The following is a 23995-nucleotide window of genomic DNA, read 5'->3' on the forward strand; positions in this document are numbered from 1 at the left end:
ATCTGCTCAAAGCACCTTACCCAATTAGGGTAATCTGTACTCCCATACCTCTGCACCTCTGCACCCTAAGGTATCTGACAGTACCTTAAGGTAAGGCAAGGCGGGCACCTGCCAGAATCTCAGGTTAAGGTACAGGGGACTTTTGGGTCGTCTTATCTTATCTTGACTCTGGGGACTGCCTGTCAGTCAGTCACCTCTGTCTCCGTTCCTCTCTCCCATTCACGCGTACTCTCTTTCCGTCTCCCTCTGTACGAATACACTGCGTGCAGCTCTCGTCGCATCCCCAGCAACTACATCATCCACCGCTGTAGTCGCAACGGCATTCTCTCACCCACAAACACCTCCCGGGAGACCTGTAGCGCATTCTGACTAGAGCTGGGCCGTCCACAGCGCGTGAGCAGCTCTTCGTGAGCTTGGCCTCATCGCCGGCAATCCACTCGCCGACATGTCCGGCCGAAGCGCCTATGTGCGCAAGAAGATCACCCAGGCCGAGAAGGAAAAGGCGAGGGCAAGATCAAATACCGGGGGCGTAATCGGCGAGTACGAGGACCTCACCATTCCCGAATTTCCTCTTCCCCAGACCGGAGCTTCCTTACCCGTTGGTACCGGCATCGGCACCACCAATGCCCGCTTCCTCAAGTTCTCGGAGCCTCCCCGCGACATCAAACCCGGCACCCCCAGCATAGGCAGTGGCAGTGGAAGCAGTGAGGGCGGTCGTCGCGACGGGAGCTCCGGCCCCCTTGACGACTTCGCCTACGCCCGCGCCCGGAGACCCACCATCAAGACGGAAGATGTCTCGGGCATCGAGAAGTCGGGTTTGCGAAGCAGGCTGGACAAGAGGAGCGAGGACGTACGGAGGGGCCTGGCCAAAACTTTCACTTTTAAACGCAAGGACAAGGAACCCGACTTCCGTCCCGAATCCGTCGCCACCGTACGGCCGGGCCAGCATCAGAATGCAGCCTCAATGTCGCCCACTGAGCCCGAATATACTTATGAACAATTCAACATGGACACGATGCAGCAAATACATATGCAGAGGCAGATGCACATGCAGCATCAACAACAGCAACAACAGCAACAACAGCAACAGCAACAGCAGCAGCAGCAGCACATGCAGCACATGCATCAACACATGCGCCATCAAGATATGGACTTGCCCACATCACCGCCGCCGGCATCGAAACTGCCTCCCGTACCGACAACGCCGCCTATTAAGCGATGGATCGGCGCCGGAAGACCTATTCAGAGGTGGAACAAGCTTCGTAAAGACCCCGAGCTGTGGGACCCCAATGGCGATGTCCTCGTCTTCTTTGGGCACAAAGGCCAAGCCCCGCGGCCGAATCCATCTTTTAGACTATCCTCACACATAATCGAAGCGACCGAGTCGAGGTACCTCATAACGCTACTGCGGGAGGGCACGACCGAGGAAGACATCTACATGCTCCCATCCCCGCAGGGCGCACCGCCAATGCTCCGGCCGCACATGCGCGGGGGGCAACCGACACCGCCCATCTCGGAGGATCTCGGCGAAGCTGATGGGCAGATTTCATACGAAATGTACTTCCCGACCCCGGCCAACATGACCAAGACGGAACAGCTCAGGAGCCACATCACGACACGAAATGTTTTCGCCTTGCTTTACCACGCGTCCCTCGTCGGATTGACCCTCCATCAGGCTCTTTCCGACCTTCACATGCGATTAGACGCCTACATGCCTCCAGATGCGGACAATGTGGGCATGATTTTGAACTATCTGTCAGCTCGGGGAATAGACGATGTCCGCAACGACCCGGAAACGGCCGTTAGCTTGCTGGCATGGTCTGAAGGGTCAGCTGTGCGTTGGGAAGAGGGCTGGCGGGAGAGTTTTCTGCACTGCGCCGGGATGTATAGCCAGCTGGAGACGTGCGCCGATTTCAAAGACCTCACACCCATCACTCGCGCGCTCCTGGAGCGAGCATGCCTGGAGACGCAGCTTCGCGTACAAGCGGCTGAAGAACGACTGGCCGAGTTTCAGTACGGCGATATGTGGCCGGCTGGTGTCGGTGGGCAGGCAAAGGCAGCCGCGGACCGTTTACAAAAGTTCTTCCTGAACCACTACGTTCGTTCGCGAGGAGCGTGGCCACCTGCGCAAACAGCGGGGCTTCCCGACTCCGACGGCGAGGACATGTGGCTTACGAGGAGTGTGGCACAATCGTTGCAAAGGGACTTTGGGGCGCTCTACGATTACCTCGTCAACCGCGATATCGTGTGGGACATGTCTGAAGCGCGATCAGGGCGCAAATGGATGATGCAGAGTGAAAAGGACAAAGGGTTCGATGCCGATGTCGACATTCCCGTCACGGACATCCTCGTCGAGTTCGACAATAAGCTACGGTTCCCACACATTCCGCACCCGTACCCCATGGTGCCCGAGTCCATTCCACCCGCACCGTCAAAGGAGAGCTCCATGTTCAAGAAGAAGACGGGCGCAGGTGCCAATAACGGCGGCCGAGCGGGCGCCTTGGAACGACGAGTTCAACTGGCGTACACCGAGGCTACTAACATTTATATTCTCGGTTCTGACTTCACGCAGTCGGACCTTATTGACGCCTTTGTCAAATTCGAAAAGGGCGACAGCGTAACCGAGGTCGACCCGGCCGTAGCTCGACGTGGACGTTGGGTCCTAATCTATGGTATTCTCCAGACGCTAGCGAGTGTTTCGGTAGACGCCCCCAACGTGCGATACCGCGATGAGGTCCCGTATCATCTATCTCCCCGCCTGAGGGGCACGAGAGTCCCTCCATGGAAGGGCTCCAGCACGACAGACGAGGCCTCGCACGAGCTATCCCACTGCTGGATGGTACAGCACAGCTGGAACACGCCAAACAACAGTGGTGCTGAGAGTTCGGGCGGATCAGGCAACACCAGCCCCGTCCACAACCTCGCCCGTCCGTTTGCGTACCCGCGCGCCCCGGCCTCGACAACATCGCGGGGCTCCGGGTATCAGACTACCGGGACCCGTTCCGTCCACTCGGCAGGTTCGGCGCCTCACTTCAGCTCGGCGTACAGCGTCGTCAGCGAGAGCGATACGGCCAGCAGCATCCGTACGCCTGCATCCAGTCGGCCCGGCACAAACATGAAGCGGGCGCAATCGCGAGACAACGTCAAGGGGCTGGGTGGCGGACCAGGAAGCATGCGCAGTGCCACCACATTTGGCGGCGCCGGCGCCGGCGTGGACCGAGGTGAGGGCATAGAACTACCCATCCGTAGGCGCGACTTTAGCGCCCTCTTGGATACCAATGGCTCGCATGGGAATTATGCGCGGTCCGGTACCCCGTACCACGAGCAGCAGTCACTTCCTTTGCCGAGCAATATCACGGGATCGGGCGGCTTCCTTGCGCTCGACGACACGTTGGATAGAAAAAGCGCACGGGGTGGGTATAATATCGGAAGAGTGAAGCGCGAGGGGTCCGAGACGGACAGCATGGCGCCGCGAATCCGGGACTTTGATTTGGACGTTATTGATGATCACGAGCCGTAAGGTGGACGAGGCCAGGCCAATCTGGCGTTAGAGCCGGCTTGCCGCGTGATGGGGCGATAAGACCATGTGTATATATACAGTATTCTGGGCCCAGGCCGTGGTCATGATCTGGGGAAACAAGCCATGAAGGAACTAGAGTGGGACGGGATCATGGCAAAGCAAGCGAGATATCGGATGGATACTGGTATATTTCTTGGTTTGGTTTCGAGGATTCCCCCCTTTTTGTTTTTTTTTTCGGCGATGGACGCAAAAGTTGGAGAAAGCCACGTTGATTGAGTGATACCCGCTAATGTTAGTTATATTGTTTTGATCTAATAAGACATGAATGACTACCCCGTACGGATACTGGATAGCTTAAACAATAGGGTAGCAGCAAGTTGTGAGAGATGTGAACCTATGTATGCTTCAGGATGGCCCAGGTAAGGTATCATCAAGTCAAGAGGACCGTCGCAGGTAAGCAAGCAGAGGGAGGATTGGGATCAGAAGAACTCGGGTATGGGCTTGGAGGCATTTCAGACACAAATGTTTGTTTTTGGTGATGATGAAGAGTCGATAGCAGTGTCGACGTGGTTCACCTACCTGGGTCGGGTCACCTTGTTGTATTAGGTAAGGCAAGTTGAGTGAGGCAACATGGCTCGGAGTCGGAGAGAGAGGGCCGGCCCCCCTTGTTTCTCGTAGTCCCCACGTGGGCCATATTGGGGCGGGCCGTGAGAGTGAAGCCGTGGCCGGCGAAGCGGAGTGGATGGGAACAGGCGAGGTGGGAGACGATGACACGATGGGACTCGAGTGGGACTGGATGTTTCCCCCCCCAACGGCCGGGGGTACCTTATCGCAGGTGTGCAACACGGTCGAGGCCGGCACAGGCCCAGCCACCTCATCACCTCCACTCTTCTTTTGTCTCTTTCTTTGCTTGTCACGCTGTACAACAGGGGTACCTGAGGACTGGGAAGCACGTCGCGTTCCATTGGCGGTCAAGGGAAGTACGGAGTAATTTTCTCACCGTACGGGTAGAGAGCAAGGAATACACCCAAGCGAATGCGTGAGATGACAAGATAGTTGGAGGAAAAAAGTTGGAAGCATGGTGGAGGATGGTGGATGATGACCAGCCCCGCCGATTTTAGGTTAGAGTGGCTCCTCGATCCATGAGTGCCGGGGGGGAGTGGGAAGGGCCTGGATTGGCTGGGAGTATTGCAAAACCCCACTTTGGATGAGTTGTTTGCTCTTTCAGGGTTGAGGCTTGGGGTCCGCGGGTCTAGACGTGAACTGTGCCGAGACTGAGACTCTGGACGGTCTTGCTGGCCGGGAAACCAAACTCGTCTCGTCGGGTTCTGCTCCCGCAGTAAACGAGATGGACGATGCGATGGACAGGATTGGTAGGGCAAAGATTCAGCAGCGAATGAGCGCATCGCCTGGATGGTTCACCTTCATTCTGCAACAGGCAGCCTCATCTGTAAGATGACGACCATGTACAGCCGCCGTGAGCAACTCGCGAATGAAATTGGAAGCTTGTTGCCGTCTTTCCCTTGCTTGCCCATCTGTTTCAAGGCACCACGGAACCTACCTCGAGATAAGGTACCTTATCCCGAGCACGTGGATAGCCGGCCGTTTAGAGGGTGGAAGGTGGAAGGAACAGGCAAGGCGTTGGCCAAAAGGGGACAGAGGGGACGCCGATCGCCGACGTCATGGCCAGTGACGCACCTCAGCAAACATCTCTCACCTTGCAGGCACCTTCCCGCGACCCTCGAGTGACTGACCTCAGCTCAGGCAATATTAAGGTACGGATGTGAATGAATTGGTGGGTAAGACCGTAAGACGAAAGTGTGAAGTAAAGGTGCTCGGGCTCCCGCTCTGCAAAATGCCTTGGCCGCGGTCCGTGTTATTGTTTGACGGCCCCTGGAGACAGCCGTCAAGCAAGGCCGTGCCATGCCATGCTTGCAAGAGGGCGAACCGCTGCACCGAGCTGCGCAGCCGTAACCCTCCTATTTCTGGTTCCAGATCCATGTAAAATCTTGCGTTTGTGACGTTGTGAGGCCTTCATCCCCGTTCGTGCCTATTCCGTCCCATCTCCCACCCGTAGTCGGAGAATACTTGTATCCAGGCAAGGTGAGCAAAGGTACGGTTGAGAGGGAGCATAAGAATGAGAGTGAGAGTGAGAGGGAGCGGGAGTGGGAGTGGGAGTGAGAAGCATAGCGAAGAAAGCGGGAAACGGGCAACCGGCATCTTGCAGCAAAAGCTCTGCCCTGCCATCGCAGTCGACCTGATGCTCAGGTACCTTACCTTCCGCTGCTTCTCCATCCATGACCGTTAACCATCCTTGACTGCGACTGCGATCCAGCCCAACCTCCCCATTTGAACAACCACACCAACACCAACAACACCACCACCACAACTACTGCTGCGAAATAAACTTGGCATTGCACGTTGCCTTGCTTTTTTGGCTCCCACCCTCTCTCTCTCTCTTTTCCTCACCCTGGTCCAATCTGCTGCTGCTGCCCACCCGGGATGGCTTGTCATGACTTAAGTGACTTGCTGACCCCAAACCCAAACCCGACCTGCATTTGCATTGGCTCAGTTTCTGGCTCACACCTCTCACACACACCCAAGGCGCACCTTGTTTATGTGTTTATTTAACCGCCCTCCCACCCCATCCCAACCACCCGTCCGTTCATCTGAAAGGGCTCTAGAAAAAAGAACACGAGCCAAAAAAAAAAAATCTGCACGCGTTCGCTTCTCTGTTCTCCTACTACCTTGGTAGCTTCCGTCGACCGGCCGCCTTTTGTCTCTGGCTCGACTATCTGGTCTGTCTGACTGTCCGTCTGTCTCGAACCCTTAGATCTCCGTCGCCAGTCGCAAGCGCAACACCACCACCGCCAACGCATCCCGTTGCATCCCGTCATATCTTTTCCACACAGCAATCAGCAGCTCTTTGCCCAGCCGTCTAGGCTACCTACCGCCCAGCATGCTGTTCGCCGTGCTGTTCGCGGCGACGCGATTCTTCCAAATCATTACCTTGGTACGTCTTCTCACTTATATATCAGTGTTCAACACCAACAACATCATCACCATAATCGGCCGCCGTCTCGAGACCTGACTCAGTACCTCATTATTAACACGACATTACAGATCCCGACAATGGGCATGCTCGCCTGGTTCGTCGACGGCTTCGTAAAGCATAACGTCATCGTACCCGATTCCATCCTTGTCCTCTTCATCGTCTCCGTCCTCGCCCTCGCTTGGGCCATCTTCACCCTCTTCAGCTATCACCGCAGCAGCACAAACGCACTTTTCGTCGCAGTCATTGACCTCGGGTTCGTCGGCGCCTTCATCGCCGCAGTTTGGTACCTGCGCGGCATCAATTACGTCAACTGCACCAACCTCGCACGCGACGGCCGCTGGGCCGCAAACTTCCCGGGCCTCTTCACCATCTCCGGCCCCCGCTTCAATATCTTCACCGACAAGCCCTGCGCCATGCTCAAGGCCTCATGGGTATTTGGCATCATCAACACCATCCTCTTCTTCTTCACCGCAGTCCTCGCCTGGATGCACGGCGACCGTCTCTCCTCCAGCTACGAGCGCAAGTCCTACCACCACGGCCGTCACCGCCGTCACCGCTCTCACAGCCACCGCTCCCACAGCCGTCGCAGCTCCCACTCCCACTCCCACTCCCACCGCCGTGTCTACGTCTGAGACCCTCCGTCTGAGACCCTCCCAACCGAGAACGGTGAAAAGCGCATCGTTTAATTCTTTTTTTTTTTTTTTGGAGGAAATTTGACGAAATGTACAAGAACGAGAACAACAAAATAACAAGACAAGATAAGATACCATGAAATGATACGATAGGATGGAAGGAGCATACCAATGCTCAGGGATTGTCATATAATTTCAGCGACCCCGGCGCAGGTAATGGATGGCATATTCATTAATGATGACGAATTTAACGGCATTGATTCAAAGGATTTCCTTTCTCCCGTGCTCAGCCTCATTGCTGGCCTTCCGTCTCAATTTACAAGCTTCCGATTGCCTGTCCATTTCCCTTTCCAGTTAAGACTAGAAACGGCGGTCTGGCTAGGCCGACCGAGCGTATTATCCGTTTGGTACACGGGCTAAATCACGCTGTAGAGTAGCAATAAGTAGGACATCGGTTGATGATGAAGAAATTTGGTATCTCGCAGTCCTCACCAGTGTCTATTTTTTGTTACCATGTCTTGCGCCGATTTAAAATAACCCGTCAATCGTCACTCTTCTTCATGCCCTACCAGCATCCTCGCCAACCGTATAACCCCGCGCAACACCGCTGCGGCCTTCCTCGACGACGGTACTATTCTCCTCGTCGTAGTCCGTCCCGAGACCCTGCCACGTTCTTTGCGAACGCAGATACTCGGCACCGGGACTAAGCACACCATTGATAGTGGCCACCTCGCCCACCTCACGCTTCACCAACGCCGACTGCCCAGGCGTCTTGCTACTGCTGCTTTCCTCCCCGCTATCGCCGGTCTTGGGGTCACCGTTGGCCGACCGTACCAGCATCCTCATCGGCCGGCTGGCCACGAGCTTGCCGGTGCGCAGGTCGTACTCTGGCGGCGCCGACTCGTCCTCGTCCAGCTCCTCCTCCTCCTGCCTGACCGCGTCGTGGTCCATCTTCTCGATACCACCCCACCACTCGAGGCCCCACACGCGCTCGCTCTCGGGCTTCAGCGCCACCTCCATCTCAAAGGGTGTGATGACGGGCTTGAAGAACCCAGCATCCTCCTCCACCAGGCCGCTTTCCCAGCACCCCACGACGACCCAGCCGTCGACCTCGGCAAAGTTGGCCAGCTTCGCGGCGTTCAGCTTGCCCACCACGACCGTGTAGCTCTTCTTTCCCGCTTCGGCGATACGCCGGCGGAGGAGGTCGATGCTACCGAGGTAGTTGGACACGGAGAGCGTGTTGACGAGGATGCCCACCACACCGGCCGTGGCAAGTGTCAGGACGCGCGCAAAGCGCCGACGAAGAAGAGCATTTGTTGTCCGCGTCGGGTCGTCGGTCGTAAGGCTCGGCGTCGAGAGGACGTGGAGCGAGGCCATGCGGGTCTGGAGGGCGAGGAGGAGCGCCGGGGGCGGTGTCGAGATGTGGAAGAGGGAGTATTGGGACAGTTCGGTCGTTGCGGAGGCGCCTCGGGAGGAAGAGTCGTCGACGACCTTGCGGTTCGGGATTGTGCCGGTTGGGTCGTGTGTCACTTCGGTGTGCAGCAACTCTGTGTAGCCGGCAGAGCGCAGTGTCGCGGCGAGCGGAGCGACGTGGTCCTGGTACGTAACGTCGGCTACCACGACCACTCTGTGCTGCTTGTCGGGGAATTCTTTGGAGAAGGCCTCGACCGCCTGGTCGATGTCGAGGGTGTGCCGCGTGAAGACGTAGATGACCGGTAGCCTCGACGTCGGCGACAAACATGAACGACCGTAGTGTACGACAATCTGGGCTTCGGCGTGCTCGGCCGCGATCTCGTCGACGCAGCAGGCGCTGTAGGATGTGTCGGCGAGGATGTACACTCGATGGGTTTCGCTGCCGCCCAGGGCTTCCGTCAGCGCCTCTGCGACCCACGAGGCGTCGCGCAGCATGGCGTCGGGGAACTGGAGGGCAACGCGGTTCCAGCCGCCGTCCTTGATCTCGCGCGCCGTGCGCTCGATCTCGTAGACGGACGCGAGTTCATCTTGGGTGCGCACCGCGGTGGGTGGAGGCGGAGGCGGAGGCGTCGGGTCTTCGAAAATGTGTTCGGCGGGTGTCGAGAGGACGGGCGCCGCTGAGAGTTCTGTCATGGCCGCCGGCTTCTGCGAGAAAAGTTTTCTGGTGACGGGTGTGGAAAAGGAATCGGTCGATGGCGGGGTTGCGCTAATGGCGGGGTACCAAGTTCAAGATCAGACCCCGACTCACCCTATCGGTGAGTTCGGTGTAACTTGGCTGGATGTGTACCCACCGCGTGTCGGGAAGTCTTGCCATTCCATCGGTCAAATTCTTCCAAAGTACACGGTGGGAGGCCATAAACGTCTTCTATTGTTCGACTTTGAATTACAATACAAAGGGCACAACCTCCATTTTGTTTGTTGGCAAAAGGAGGAGAGAGTACAATTAGTCATGCGGAGATTTGGAGTCGAGTACTCTCGTTGCGATTTGTGTATTGGCATTAATATCATTACATGCTTTCCAACATGATCTATAATTGCCATCTCAACTTTGCTCGTTATCGTCAACATCGCGGTATTCCTAGGAAATGTCCTCTCATGTCCGCTTGTCTGGAAGCAGTTCTCTCATCATGCTCCTCAGAGGCACCTAAAACAGGCCAAAGCAGTTGGCGTAGTAGGTGACAGTGGCACTCCAGTCCGAAAAAATGCTCAAGACACCAACATCCTGGGCAAGAACGTGGAGCAGATTGTAAACATCGCCGTCGTTGTTGGTGACGTTGGCGATGGAGGTGTAGTAGTAGCCACCCTTGCTCTCGTCTCCTAGGAAGCCTGAACGCTCCAGAGACCACGAGATGATCTTGAGGCCTAGCTCCTTGGCCTTGATTGCATATGTACTAGGCACAATCTTGTCGTCTTCCACGGTAACGAGGTAGTATAAAGGAGGGGCAATTATCCTGACACCAGCAGCAGCGAACTCGGTCAAGTTGGCAACGGCGAGGGGGAAGGTCTCGGGAGTATCTCCGCTCTCGTCCAGGAGAACGCCCTGTTTGCCAAACTCGGGCTCGGCCTTGAGCCAGTAGAGGATATCAGGGTAGTGGAATGACTGAGGCCAGACACGGTCAGGGGAAACACCAGCTTCCTTGTACTCATCAATCATCTGCTGCGCGTATTGTTCTTGTGTGTAGTCTCCCTGAAAAGGCATCTTAACCTCTGGAAGCTTGAGCTCGGGGGTGAACTGTAGACCCAAGTCATTGGTCATGGAAATGTGCTCCTTGAGGGTCATGACAGTGCCGCAGGTAGCGTACAGGTCGGTTCGGTATCTTGGGGTACCGAGCAAGAAGTCTTTAGGGGTGACGGCCGAGGCATTAAAGCCATCCATCTTGCTACAGAGAGTCTTGAACTCAGCGACGGTAATGTCCGAGGTGCAGCACTTGGCGGTCGCGGCCGTACCGTTGGCGGCGGGAGTGAAGGGGGTGGTGCATTTGGCGTTGAGCTCGGGGATGGCGACAATGTTTGTCGTCGTGTGAAGATCGCACTGCGAGTGGCGGCAGACCAGTTGGCGGTCCTTGGTGAAGGCGACGTCGCACTCGAGAACGCCTGCACCCATACGGGCACCGGCGAGGTTTGACTCGACCGACTCTTCCGGAATCATCATGGTACCGCCGCCACGGTGACCAATGCTCCAGTTGGAGGGTTTGATGGGCTGCTCTGAGCACGATTGCAGCTTCTCTTTGAGAGGACCTTCATCCATGTCGTTGATCAACCAGTAGGGTCTCGGGCCCAATTGGATGCTGGTGATGGGCTTGTAGACCGGGGCCGGCTCGGGACAGGGGACAGCATTGACCTGCCGGGAAGCGGCAGCCACAAGGCCTGAGACGACGATATAGTTGAAGTGCATGTTGACTGGCGGCCAATGGTAACCGTTGAGGCGGGAATGTGACTGGTCGAGGTCGCGCACAACGAAGGGACACGGCGATCAACGAAGGACTCGCCGAGAGGAAGGCCGAGAATTGCAGGAGCTGGAGCTGGAGCTGGAGCTGGAGTCGAGGATAGCAAAGACAGGAAGGGGAATAAACCTGCCAGCACGAGCAGAAGCAGGCCGAGGCGTCTCCATCTTATGTAGGCCCAAGTCTATCTATCCATGCTGGAATCTCGAAGTTGTTTTGCCAAGACGACCAGCAGCTGCAATGTTCGATAGCTCTGGGAGCCCCCGGTGCGGAATACGTAGGATAAGATAACCAATGCACTGCTAGTCGAACAACATGATGCTGAACAGTTGACGGAAGGCTGCAGATTGGACAGGGCCCCAGGGCTGCGTCGGGCAACATGCTTGCACTCGGCATGGCCGTCTGATCTTTTCGCCGAGATGATTTAGAGGCGTATTCGTCCCGTACATGCGAGGGACAAGGACAAGGTTTACACCAACAACAGGATGGGATGGGATGAATGTAGCAATCGGCGGCCGGCCGTAGAATGCGCATGTTATCAGCACGTGTCAAATGGAAGGACGGAGCCCTGGAAGAAACAGAAAGAATAGGTACCAAACATCGGACAGGAAGAACCCGAAGGGTGAGGGAAATAAGGTGATGTCCAATTCCTCCAACCTGGACGGCTCCAGGGATGCGGAGGAGCTCCCCGAGTTTGTTGTTTCCAAGCTGTCCCGCAACAGTGAGGGGTCAACGGCGGTACGGATCCACTAGCGGTCCTTGGCGGCCCCGCAACATCTGTGGAGCAGAGCTGCGTGCTGACAGGACGTCCTCTCATTCGCCAATTGAGCCCATCCCAAGCTCCGGTCCCAGGCAGCCAGGGCTGATAAGGAAGTTGACATCGACACCCCAAGACTCACCACCCGCGCCTTCCTCCCTCCTCCATCATTGCTGCACTGCATCGTGAACCTCACTGGTTGTACCCGATGCACGTGCCCAACCTGCAGACACACCGCACCACACACCGAGGTGACATGTTGACCGAACAGCCCTACCAGTAACCGGTGCTCACTGCGCGGACGGCTAGATACCCGGGCCATTCCCGCCGAGCCGGTAAGCGAAGGCCGGCGTCTCCGGTCCCAAGTGTGCGTCGCCGCCTGTTGCAATATAATTAGTCTCCCGGGCCGCAGTCACAGCGGATCGCCGCCAAGACGCCTATATCAACTCCACGAGTCATTGGTGGAGACCCCCGGGACTTGGATAAGCTCCGACAGCTTCAAATGTTTACGAATACCTGATCAGGCCAGGGCTGAGTTAAGGAAGGACATGGAAGAGGATGTACCCACAACCTCAATAAAAAGGGCCTTGGGCAAGCTAATGGGAGGCTTCTGCGGATATGTTTGAAGCCTAGACTCACCATGCCCGTGCTACACAGTGCCAAAGTCATGACGGATTGCTTGTATCCGGTGGAAAGGGCAGTACCTAGACCTGACTTGCAGTCATGGTTCACAGACCATTCGAGGGTTTCGCAAATCTATGAGATGATGGGATATGGCTACTGGTGTACAGGAGGCTTCCTGGTGGTCGGTTTTGATCCTGGAATTCACCGTCTGAACGAAGAGTGGGGGTAAGAATCTTTCGCACCTGCATAGTCTCTAGACCAGTTGTGAGCTTTCAAGTCATTGCTACGCGTGGGAATATCGTGTAGCACAACGGATTTTGGCGCCTGGCACACCTAGCGAACATCCCCCTGGATGTTTGCAGAGGTGGCTCAGATATTTTACGGGAGAATTAAATTGGATTTCTCGCAAACACGACCACCTAAACGAAGTGACTGGTCTCAACAGAGGATGAACATGTAACCTTCTAGCATAATTCAAGACCAGATATCGTGTAACATGTCTTGACGGGTCTGGAGATGGATTAGATGAATAGCTCGCTATTGCACATACATGGAACTTGGATATTGCGCAGATAATTGATAATATTATAAAAGTGGTAGCTTGGGTTCCCAGTGACCCAACCTCAATAACGAACGCGGACCGTAACACCAGCTAGATGTAACTAAGCACACCCAAAAACAAAAGCCCAATACTCCGTTTCATACTTCAGGGGTATTTCCACATCATTCCAGAGGCCATTCAAAATTAAACCGAACCATGTCAATCCGCCATCAGTCGTCATTGTTTAAGCGCCGGGGTAGGCATGGTTATGCTTGGTGGCGTGGCCGCGCGAGCGCATGGCCTCGAGGGTGTCGAGGACAGTGAGGAACATAAAGATGGCCCAGATGAAGAAGGCAAAAGCGACGGCGGCCTGGGCTGAGCCGCAGTACGTGTTGGCGCCGCAGTGAGGGGTTCCGACAAAGACGGCAAGGGCGATGGCGCCGGCGAACCAGAAGATGGTGGTGATGACAAGAAGAGCAAGAGAGACAAGCTTGTGGAAGAGGCGGGTCATGTACAGAGGGGTTAGACCGACGTAGGCGAGGACCAGCAGTGACCAGATGGAGTTGAAGATGAGGAAGTTGACGATATCGGGAGAGTGAGACCACCAGCCACTCCAGCCGTTGTAGGCGCTTGCGACTGTGATGGTGTTAGTTCATGGGAAAATGGTATTGTAAAGCGGGGAGAAGGGAACATACCATATGAGGTGAGGCCGAGCTCGATGATAGAAAAGACGGCCGCCACGATGTGGGCAAGAGGTACGAGGGAAACCATGGTGAGCTTAAATCGGTTGCCGCTGATTATGTGCGTTCGGCAGGAGATAATGGAGGTTGACGGGAGGTATCACAGGTCTGCGATAGTATCAATAGTAGCAGGCTGAAATGGTATGGTTGGATCGATGGAGAAGTGGGTGGTCAATAAATTGAAGGTTGACAGAGGCGATGGGATTGAATAAGTAGTGGGTGAGAGAAGTGACAGGTGCTGGACGAGTTTCCCTGTTGAACTACCTAGGAAGTAAATGGCGTCAGACGGGGGCGTGGAGGAGCAGCAGAAAGAAGCAAAGGAAAAGGCTCGGCTTTCACACGCCAGGCAAAACCAGACCGCCGTTGGGCTTGGTCAAAGTCACCACTACGTAGTCATCAGCCGAGAACTCTGTACCCAACGTGAATTGGCCAGCCGTGAAGAGTTGACGATGCGTAATGCCACTGCGGCTTAGGGGGTGTGAGGTGAGTTAGAAGGGGGGCGTGTAGGATGTACAGGGCCACCTGCAGCAGAGAATGACGTGGTCCCAGGCGTTACGAGAAGGCCGCCGGCTGTAGGCATGACCTCATTATCAACCTCAGAAAGCCTCCGCCAGGGCTGACAGGGCTTTTTCACCAATGAACACAGGCGCTAATAGTGAGTCGCCGCTAATCTTCAGCCACTTCAGGCCACTCATCGTGGCGGATGACTCTCGCTTAAAGGCGGACCCCGCTATTCCCCAGATGTGCCTCGTACCTTCCATCATCTGCAATCCCAGCGAAAATCCTGTCAACCAAACAATCTTGAGGACATGGAAGAGTTCAAGACCCAGGCGTGCCATGTCATGTCCAGTCACGTCAGGTGTCTCTGTAATCTCCTGGGTATTTCCAGACCTTTAGGCCATGCTTTACGTACTCGACCCATCCACCATGTTCTGGGCCGGAACGCCACTGCCGACCCATCGATGCCCGTTGACGGTTGCGCGCCTAACGCGACTCAGGATGTATAAAAAAGTTTTCAAAAAGCAAGAGACGGCATAAAAAGAAAGTAGAAAACCATTTCCACATTACCCCGGCCCTGTGAGGCATGCGGCCTCAGGGTGCCTTGAGCCTTGACAGACACATAGATCAGATACCCGATTGCATCATGGTCTGGGATGCCTGATAGTCCAAGACATTGTGATGGCTGGAACAGTCGACGATCTAGTTTTTCCTCCGTCAAAGCAAAACAACGGATACCTCTACATTCAACATTGCATATTTGCATCTGTCTCGTCTGCAGTGACAGATTCCCCAGCTCGACTCGTCTTGAGAGACACAAGCTGAAACAGCCAGTCCATTCCTAATCAAGCATACAGGCGCTGCCCAAGCCAAGGGCAGCCACTGACAACCTTCACCGCACTTCTCCCAAGACCTTCCGGCGACCCTGCATTCTACAGTCGTTTGCCCGAGCTGCAGAGGCATGGATAGCGGACCCGTGCATCCATCAGCCATTGCCAGCAGTCAAATCACTCTCAGTCCCCTCACACACGCGGCCTTTCCGCACTCGAACAACCAACTACCGGTGCTAGCCAAGCCAAGGGCAACACCACCAGCACATCCATGATCCATCTGAAGGCTGCACAAGCTTGACGAGCAAACGTGCCAGGTCAACTGCCGCTAGTCCAAATCGAGGTAAGCGCACATGAAGCCAACGCCGGCAAAGAGCGGGTCATCACCGCCCGGTCTCGGCTCCGGCACCACGATATCCGTCACCCGCTGAGATTCTCAAGGGTGGCAGGTTCCAAGGGCCAAGAGTCGAGGTTGGGAAGACATCGATCCCCGTCTCTTCCATCCGACTTCCAACCACCCACCAACCTGTCAGACCGCCGAGTGCTGCCTCCCGCCCTCCGCCCTCGTTCACTTCGCCTTGCCATTACCACTGCCTCGCAGTCACTGCCTGCATTCAAGTGTTCCGATTGGAGACTTTCCCCAGGCTCTATGCCAGCCAGCCTTTCCTTTCACTTCAAGGTTCATTCAGCCTCTTACCTAAGCCCACCCTTTACCTACGCGTGTCCTTCTTCTCTCGGCCTCCCACCTCGGGCCTCTGCCTCCCTCTATCCATTTTCCGCCTCCCTCTATCCATTTTCCGATGGCAGCAACGGCAGCTTCGACCCTCTCTTTCTTCGTCCCACTGCCTCGCTTCTATGGAGTACCCGTGTCCAAATTCCGTCCTCGGCCTAGACTACCTCACTCACTACACATGATAAAAGGCTTTGCCTGAAGATTGACGACGGTACCTTTTCTCCAAGTTCACAGCGCCAACCATTCCACATGACACACCTGAGCCCCACTACGTCGGGGCGGATTATTCCAAGACATGTGGATGAGACATGCATTTCGTTAGATCGCCAAGCAACCCTATCCAACTTGATAACCCTCTGCGCGAATGCTGGTAGATGAAGCCGGCGTCTAACTAGAAACAATAACTAGGTTGGACATTATCTCCAGATGCAAGCCAGAGACGCAAGTCTGTGGTTAGACCTCGTACCATACTACCTATACCTCCCTAATCCTACACAATCAGGGTAGCTGCAGACGCTATCGTCCGCCTCGGCACCACATGGCCAACCTGTCAACCATTTGAGCTACAGCATCTTCTATGTGGACGCATACCGCACGCAGGGCACCGATATGGTCAAAGACAGAGCCAAGGTCTCCAGTCAAAGAATCTCAGCCCCTTCTTTTTCCACAGCATCTCAACGTGGAAAGCAAGAGTAGAGCACCCATTAGCTTCGAAAATTATCAACTTTTCCATTGCCAACCACACTATAACCCACACAAGCCTTGGATTACTCGCCTTAATCCACCAGGCAAAATTCTCAGTCCACGTGCAACGGTGCACGATTGACGACGCTGTGCGCAACCCGGCAGTGAGTTTGATCGTTCACATATTGACGCAGAAAGTGATGGCAAAGCATTATTGGCTCTGCCTAGGGCTCACCTACAGCTCATCAGCCTCTCGAGGGCCCGGACCCCAGGGAAAGCTGCCTCGGCCCCTGCGCTCTGCCAGGCCTTTGTTGACCGCCTTGAGGTTGTTGTACTCAGGCCCGTCCTCGCCCAGGCCCCAGGCAAAGACACCGCCGAGTCTCTTGTCGTCAACGAGGGCAGGGAATTTGCGCAGGATGGCATCGGGGGTATCATATGTCCAGAACCGCTTCTCGGCCCTGTCAAGGTAGTAGTACCCACCGCCCTCCTTGTCATACTTGCCCTCCTTCTGGGCTCTCTCGAACGAGGCCTTTACGTCTTCTTGCACCCCATCGTTCCAGCTGAAGCCTCCCGTCTGGCCCAGGTCCCCACCCGTGACGGGATCCTCCATGAGGGGTGTCGGGCATCCGACCTCCTTGCCCTCGGGGCAATCCGTCGTCTTAAACCACTTGGTGTAGAAGGCGAAGCCGAGGTTGATCTTATGGGCCGGGACTCCTCTGGCCATGTAGTTGTCGACGGCAATTCTGGACAGCTCCATACCCGTGTGGTGCTTTGTCACGTTGTCTCGACGGTTCATCATGTCGTAGGTCATGACATTAACGAAGTCGAGGCTGCGCACGATGCGAGGGACCGTCTCCCTGGTGAAGGCAATCATGTCGCGCTCGAGGCCTGGAGTGGCAGCCGAGATGAGCTTGCCCCTTGGGAGCTGCCTGCGGACCTCCTCAAGCAGTAAGGGGTAAGCCTCAATCTCCCACCTCTTTTCCTCGTTGGTGTTGTCCTTGTAGTCTTCGCCATTACCGCTGGTCTTGGAGTCAGCAGTTGTCTCTACAGCATCTCTCGAGAGTGACCGCAGTCCTTGAAATTGAAGCTCACCCAGGGTATTCCCAGTCCATATCAATACCGTCAGCGCCGGTTGCCTTGACCATGTCGGCAACATTTTGGGCCCATTTCCTCCGCGACTCTGGGGTACGGGCGGCGGTGTCGAAACCCTTGGTGTCGCTCCAGCCGCCAATGGCGACCATTACCTTGGTGCCGGGCATGAACTGGGTGCGGACCTTGTCGACGGTGGTGAAGAGAGGCCACTCGGCCACGTCCTTATTGAAGGTGTCCGAGTTCATGAAAGCCAGCTCCACGTGGGTGATGTGAGACACGAGCTCTCTAGAGGGGACATTGGGGTGTTGGCTGCGGCTGGCGTTAGCGGTTCATGTCCGTTTACCTTGGCCACCTGCCGAAGCCACCTTGTGATGGGCCTTAGTGCCATTCACTCACCCAGTGAGATACATGACGCATTTGAGGCCGGACGCGGCCCTTTCGGCGGTCTCTTGGGCGGAGGCCATTGCCGCGGATTGGAGAAGGATGAGCAGGCCGCAGAGGGCCGTGAATAGTAGCTTCATGTTGGCGCCGACGTTGCAAGGGAGGATAGCTTCGAAATGTTCAAACTCTCGCAGAGCGCGGGCATGAGCTTGAAAATGAGGACGAGAGCGGAAGGCGAGAGGAAGAGAGAATATGTCGGGGTCGAAGTGTAGACAGTCATATAACAGGAGTCTTCCACACAACGCGACATGCAAAAGGATGGGCGAAACAATCGAAAACGAGAAACGGCAGGTGAATCAGCTGCCGGGTGTCCGATGTTTCTTCCTCAGCTTCCTCTTTTCGCCGAGATCTTCTCGGTGCAGGAACCCCGCTGTGGCGGATGCGCCATCCCACCGTGCTCCAGTGGTGTTTGGCGGCATTGGCGCACCTGTGTGCCAGGGGAAGGACCCCGCAACAATTAACCTTACCTACCTACCCGACCTACCTTAAAGTAAGGTTACGGGAGCTCTAATGACGCCTTCCAGGGCGGTAGAGGGAGGGCGGGTAGCCTGTAGGTATCCGTACCAACAACCTGCCCACCTTAAGATAAGGGCAAGGCACCTTGAAGAGGACCGGGAAGCGCGGCATGTACCATGAACCCCTCATTGTGTGTCTCATCTCAAACCTGGAAACCTCGAGACTCTTCCGACTAGGAGGATGCGCAGCGGTAAATGGCAAATAAATGACAAGCGAGAAATCGAAACAAGCTTCAATTCTTCAGCAAAGCCATTAATCAAGCCCGAAATCTCTGCACCGGACCAGCTGGTGACTTCACGACGGCTGTGGCGGGTGTTACGGTGTGTACCAACGAAGTGAACCCAACCAACTTGAAGGCAGCTTTGACGCTGGTGGACCTATTCATAGTTACTTACCAGCCAGCCTACCTATCATGATTGTCCAATATCTTGTCTGCTTGGAACCGGCAAGAAAAGAGACGCGAAACCGAACGCTCGGGTATTGTGCGTTTTGCAGCTTCCAAACATGTCGACCAGGTCCTCCCCGGTCTGCACTTCACCCTGGGCGGGATGGCGGTCTGCGGCTCGGTGAGAGCTCGAGTGGGGTACTCACACCTCGGTGAGTTCTTCACCTCAAAAATTTCGTTCCTGCTGCGCGTGTCTAAGTAAGCTGTCTCCAGCTTCGCCCAACTTTGTCCCAATCTCGAGCTGCAGCTCCTTGCCTCGACTTGGTTCCCTACGGCCTCATCCGCCCACCGCCACAGCTAATTTTTCGGCAGAAGAGCTACCGCGACCCAATTGATGCAGCAAACATGTTTGAAAACCTCTGCACCCTCCCCCTCTCCGCCGAGGTCTTCACCCAAGTCCTCCACCCAACCGAGCCGCTACTGACCGTTGGCTTGTCCACCGGCCACGTCGAAACCTTCCGTTTGCCATCCTCAGGCGACAACGAGTCCGATGCTTCTGATGATCCCGATACGAGCATAGCATCAAGTGGCCGGGGGGCTATCGACAGCGTCTGGCGCACGAGGCGCCACAAGGGAAGCTGCAGAGCCCTGGCCTACAGCCACGACGGTTCTGGTACGTGGCAATGCGCGCAATGGACTGCAAACATCAACGGGATACCCTCCCCGAAACCGTGGCTGACTTCTGTTCTTGAAATCGACAGCCCTCTACTCTGCTGGCACCGATGGCTTGATCAAGCACTTCTCCCCGACGACTGGCAAGGTCATCTCCAAGGTCGCCATCCCCTCCTCGAACAAGCAGGTCGATGCCCCGACCCTCATGCATGTTCTGAGCCCCCAAAGCCTCCTGCTCGGCTGCGATTCCGGAGCCATGCACATCTTTGACCTGCGAGACGGTGTCCCCTCGGCCAAGCCTGCGCAGACACACTTCCCTCACTCCGACTACGTCTCCGCCATCGTCCCGCTTCCTCCTTCCGCCGAGAGCACCTCTGGCTTCTCGAAACAATGGGTTTCTATTGGAGGCACCACACTCGCCGTGACCGATGTGCGCAGAGGCGTCCTCGTCCGCTCCGACGACCAAGAAGACGAATTGCTATCCGCCGCCTATGTCCCCGGCCTCGGCCCCAAGAACAACAGGAACAACGGCATCGTCGCTGTTGGTTCCGGCTCCGGAGTCGTCACGGTCTGGGATAAGGGCGCGTGGGATGACCAGCAGGAGCGCATCATTGTCGACGGTGGGAAGAGTGGTGGCGAGAGTCTAGACGCCATTGCATTGGTCCCTGAAGAGCTTGGGCTGGGAAAGAAGCTGGTCGTCGGCCTCGGGGACGGCAGCCTCAGGGTAGTTGATTTGGTCTCCAGGGAAGTCGACAAGTCCTTGAATCTGCGACACGATGATGTTGAAGGCGTCATCTCTGTTGCTTTCGACTCCCAGAACCGCTTGATAACGGCTGGCGGCAAGACGGTGAAGGTATGGGAGGAGTTGTCGGAGCTTCAGGGCGATGCAGAAGGCAGTGACGACGACAGCGACAGCGACAGCGGTAGCGGCGATGAGCCCTCTGGCAAGCATCGGGCAGACAGTGACAGCGACGATGATAGTGATAGTGACGACGATTCAAAGCGTCGAAACAAGCGCCAGAACACGGGAGCCGACAAGCTTGGCCCCATGGGCGCGCACGGCATCCTAGGCTTTGATGGTTTGGACTAGATTGCCATATTATATCTGTTTAGTGATACCCTCCAGTGCCATCTAGGAAAAAGGATGAGCACCAATGGAACCATTTCAACTCTGTTGCATCTTGATCCTGCCGTGACTACTACCGGCGATTTGGAGTCTCTCAAGATCTGCGCCTCTCATCTGAAAAGGACGAGCATACCCTGGCGGCTGATGGCTTCACCACAAACATGAAAAGCCTTGACACTGTGTGGGAAAAGTACCTTTGCCCACTTTGCGGCCCAGCTGTCGATTGCCGATCTCGAACGCCGGGGCCGGGCCTTGGGTTACCTCCGCAGCGGCCGGACCCCGCTCCCCGCCGATGACGAACAACTGACAGCATTGACGGCAAGCTGCCTCATTAAACGCCAGGAACTTTTATCTTCCTTCATAACCTTCACCTGATATCACGTTTACAGTGATAGGCGCTGGACAGCCACCATACGCCATGGATGCCATCAATGCCTTTGTGTTTAGCATCGTCACCCCCAAGATCTTCTTCGGACCTGGTACCGTCAACGAGCTGCCCGGCGAGCTTTTGTCCCGCAAGCTTTCAAAGCCTCTCATCATCTGCTCGCCTTCTAGGACTTCCCTGGCCAAGAAAATACGGGACAACTTGGTTAAGGCAGGCTTCTCGGACGTAGAGATCCTCGACACCGCCATTGTCCATAACCCGAGCGACATCATCGGTCCCGCCGTTAATCGTGCAAAAGACCGCGATGTTCTCGTATCAGTCGGGGGCGGCAGTGCCGTCGGCCTAGGAAAGGCAATCGCTCTTCGCACCGACATGCCGCAAGTGGCTATTCCGACGACGTATTCGGGCTCTGAGATGACGCCCATCCTTGGGGAAACGAAGGATGGCAAGAAGACGTCAACAACGGACCCCAAGATTCTGCCCAAGGTGGTCATCTACGACGTCGACCTAACCATGGATCTGCCGGTAAAAGTCAGCGGCCCAAGTGGCCTCAACGCCATGGCTCACTCATGTAGGCCGTCCGTCTTTTGACAATACCTGAATTGCCAACTGACATATCGTCCAGTTGAAGCATTATACTCCCGCCAGGCCAACCCGTTGACAGACCACTTTGCCTTGGAGTCCATCAGGGCGCTGTCCAATGCCCTACCAGTGATCGTATCTGACCCCTCCTCGGTCGAGGCGCGTACCTCGGCTCTCTACGGTGCATTCCTGGCCGGTTTGTTGGCGGGAGCAACCGGCATCGCCCTACAGCACAAGCTGGCTCACGCAGCCGGCGGCACTCTGAATCTTCCTCATGCCGAGACGCATTCAATATTCCTTCCCCACAGTATGGCGTTCAACGCGCAAGCCTTTCCCGAGGCCACCAGGACCAAGATTTCCTCCGCTCTTGGGCAGAGTACGGAAGACTCACTTTCGGGCATCGTAGCCGGTCTAAATCAGTTGCTTCGAATCTTGAATATCCCTACGGGTCTCAAAGATATCGGCATGCAGGAGAGTGACATTGATCGCGTTGCTGATGTCGCATCTGAAAAGCCATATTGGAACCCCCGTCCTCTGGAGAAGGCCGCGATCCGTGAAATCATCCGCAGGGCGTGGGTTGGGGAGCGGGCAAAGACCAATCTTTAGACTAGACTGAATTGGATTGCTTCTATTTGTCTTTCTTCTTCCGCCGTCTACATTGTTTACGCGCCGGGTCTCGAGTAGTCCAACGTTCTTACTCGCTTCCATGTCTCCCGCACTACTCTTTCCTGTGCTTGCCGTGCCGTCTCCGTCTCGGTCGATCCTGCGGGTCTGCGCAGTGTTAGCGATGTCTACCATTTCATTCGGTGGCTCGACGAACCGAATAGCGAGGTAAAGTCTGCCGCCGAGCTTCGCTTCCGGGATGACGCTCGTGTCTTCAGGAGGGTTAGCTATCGTCACCAGACCTCCGGCCTCCTCGAGAATCGCGAATCCTGCGGCAACGTCCCTGCGGCAGTTGCGTCAGTGTTTATGTCTGAGTGAGGAAGTGGTAGACGGGTCTGCTCACCATTCCCAGCATCCGCCCTCCCACCAAATGTCGAATGATCCCATTGCTGTGTATGCCAGATCCAAAGTGGCACTGTATTATCAGCGATTGTGCTCAATCGGACTATTGATCCATGCAATAGATGTGGTGGAACTTACCTCCCCAAGCTCCTCATGCCATGCACCATGCCACCCTTGCCGCCTCGCCCCTTACGCTCGGCAGCCATGTTCATAAAGCTTTCGACCTTGCGGTGCATGTTGCCGTCCGGCATGTCTCGACGGTCCTTTCCCCACTCGCAGGAGAAGACGCAGCCGCTGGGCGCATTGGCGGGCAGCGGGTTCAGAACGAGCGGCAGCCTCTGTGTCTCGTTCATCCACGCGCCATGTCCCTTGAGCGACGAGAAGGTCTGGTTCAAAAAAGGCGCATTGATGACGCCAATGACGGGCTTGCCCTTGATGGCGAAGCCGATGGAGACGCAGAACATCGGAAACAGGTGGGTGAAGTTGACGGTGCCGTCGAGGGGGTCGACGATCCATGTCGGCCGTTCGTCGACGAGATAATCACGCGATGCGCCGGCCGAATATGTCTCTTCGCCGAGGAAGCTGCAGGCTTGTCAACATTGAACTGTCCGCAACCTTGTGAAGCCTAGGTGAGCAGGTGAGTCGACTCACTTGTGGCTGGGATACTTCTTCGCGACGGAAGTATGGATGAAGGCTTCGACTTCTAGTAGTGGGCACCATGCCGTCAGCAAGAAACAAGTCACCTCAACGCGCGCATTGGACTCCGGGCAAACGTCGAGGAAACGGACCTGTGTCTGTTTTGGTGACCAAATCGACCGAATTGTCCTTTTCTTTGAATGCCTGCGTCTCTCCTCCGGATCCCCATCTTGACTTGGCCGCCGTCATGAGCAGCTCTCCCGCCTCTTTGCCCAATTGGACAGCAAAGTCGTAGATTTCGCGGAGCTCGGCGTCACTAATATCGGCCATTTTGACGGTTTCTGTGAATTGCACTGCCTTCAATAGTAGACGAGCTGTACGTAGAAAAAGGTGTGAAGGGCACAAATCAACAATGGAAGAGCCAGACCAGAGACAGAGAGTGTGTGAAACTTGGAGAGAGCACGAGGCAACGAGAAGAGCTGTCCGCAGTCGGCATCGGGCTCAGTCTGCGTTATCAGGGAAATCGGTGGTGACTCGACTGCTGGGCCGCCGCCAACCGAAGAATGGCCACTGCGGGAGCACTGCGGATGGCGTCCGGTGCTCTATCAGCGGGGAATCTCCGCA

At 55.9% G+C, this 23995-nt stretch overlaps 9 protein-coding genes across 9 annotated transcripts; 4 read left to right on the plus strand and 5 right to left on the minus strand.

The window, feature by feature from the left end:
• Positions 1-445: 445 nt before the first annotated feature.
• Positions 446-3520, plus strand: CORC01_00096 (uncharacterized protein; the record flags this gene model as incomplete). The annotated part of the gene is made up of 1 exon (XM_022611754.1): positions 446-3520. One exon carries the CDS (start codon positions 446-448, stop codon positions 3518-3520), a length of 3075 nt encoding a protein of 1024 aa, XP_022481759.1.
• Positions 3521-6479: 2959 nt separating this feature from the next.
• Positions 6480-7207, plus strand: CORC01_00097 (uncharacterized protein; the record flags this gene model as incomplete). The annotated part of the gene is made up of 2 exons (XM_022611755.1): positions 6480-6533; positions 6644-7207. 2 exons carry the CDS (start codon positions 6480-6482, stop codon positions 7205-7207), a joined length of 618 nt encoding a protein of 205 aa, XP_022481760.1.
• A 558-nt stretch (positions 7208-7765) lies between these two features.
• On the minus strand, positions 7766-9313 carry CORC01_00098 (diphthamide biosynthesis protein 2; the record flags this gene model as incomplete). Its single annotated transcript, XM_022611756.1, has 1 exon — positions 7766-9313. The coding sequence occupies one exon, from the start codon at positions 9311-9313 to the stop codon at positions 7766-7768; it is 1548 nt and encodes a 515-aa protein (XP_022481761.1).
• Positions 9314-9824: 511 nt separating this feature from the next.
• Positions 9825-11075, minus strand: CORC01_00099 (glycerophosphoryl diester phosphodiesterase; the record flags this gene model as incomplete). Its single annotated transcript, XM_022611757.1, has 1 exon — positions 9825-11075. The coding sequence occupies one exon, from the start codon at positions 11073-11075 to the stop codon at positions 9825-9827; it is 1251 nt and encodes a 416-aa protein (XP_022481762.1).
• A 2215-nt stretch (positions 11076-13290) lies between these two features.
• Positions 13291-13817, minus strand: CORC01_00100 (uncharacterized protein; the record flags this gene model as incomplete). The annotated part of the gene is made up of 2 exons (XM_022611758.1): positions 13291-13682; positions 13742-13817. The coding sequence occupies 2 exons, from the start codon at positions 13815-13817 to the stop codon at positions 13291-13293; spliced, it is 468 nt and encodes a 155-aa protein (XP_022481763.1).
• A 2949-nt stretch (positions 13818-16766) lies between these two features.
• CORC01_00101 (glycosyl hydrolase family 18) lies at positions 16767-18294 on the minus strand (the record flags this gene model as incomplete). Its single annotated transcript, XM_022611759.1, has 3 exons — positions 16767-17550; positions 17624-17932; positions 18020-18294. Coding segments are annotated over 3 exons (1368 nt in total), but the record flags the coding sequence as incomplete, so codon positions are not given.
• Positions 18295-19370: 1076 nt separating this feature from the next.
• On the plus strand, positions 19371-20727 carry CORC01_00102 (WD repeat domain-containing protein jip5; the record flags this gene model as incomplete). Its single annotated transcript, XM_022611760.1, has 2 exons — positions 19371-19638; positions 19727-20727. The coding sequence occupies 2 exons, from the start codon at positions 19371-19373 to the stop codon at positions 20725-20727; spliced, it is 1269 nt and encodes a 422-aa protein (XP_022481765.1).
• Positions 20728-21181: 454 nt separating this feature from the next.
• CORC01_00103 (iron-containing alcohol dehydrogenase) lies at positions 21182-22336 on the plus strand (the record flags this gene model as incomplete). Its single annotated transcript, XM_022611761.1, has 2 exons — positions 21182-21719; positions 21774-22336. 2 exons carry the CDS (start codon positions 21182-21184, stop codon positions 22334-22336), a joined length of 1101 nt encoding a protein of 366 aa, XP_022481766.1.
• Positions 22337-22392: 56 nt separating this feature from the next.
• On the minus strand, positions 22393-23701 carry CORC01_00104 (inositol monophosphatase; the record flags this gene model as incomplete). The annotated part of the gene is made up of 6 exons (XM_022611762.1): positions 22393-22501; positions 22551-22676; positions 22737-22808; positions 22874-23317; positions 23387-23438; positions 23524-23701. The coding sequence occupies 6 exons, from the start codon at positions 23699-23701 to the stop codon at positions 22393-22395; spliced, it is 981 nt and encodes a 326-aa protein (XP_022481767.1).
• Positions 23702-23995: the final 294 nt, after the last annotated feature.

Source organism: Colletotrichum orchidophilum, assembly GCF_001831195.1.
Source record: "Colletotrichum orchidophilum strain IMI 309357 chromosome Unknown Scaffold_1.1, whole genome shotgun sequence".
NCBI lineage: Eukaryota > Fungi > Ascomycota > Sordariomycetes > Glomerellales > Glomerellaceae > Colletotrichum > Colletotrichum orchidophilum.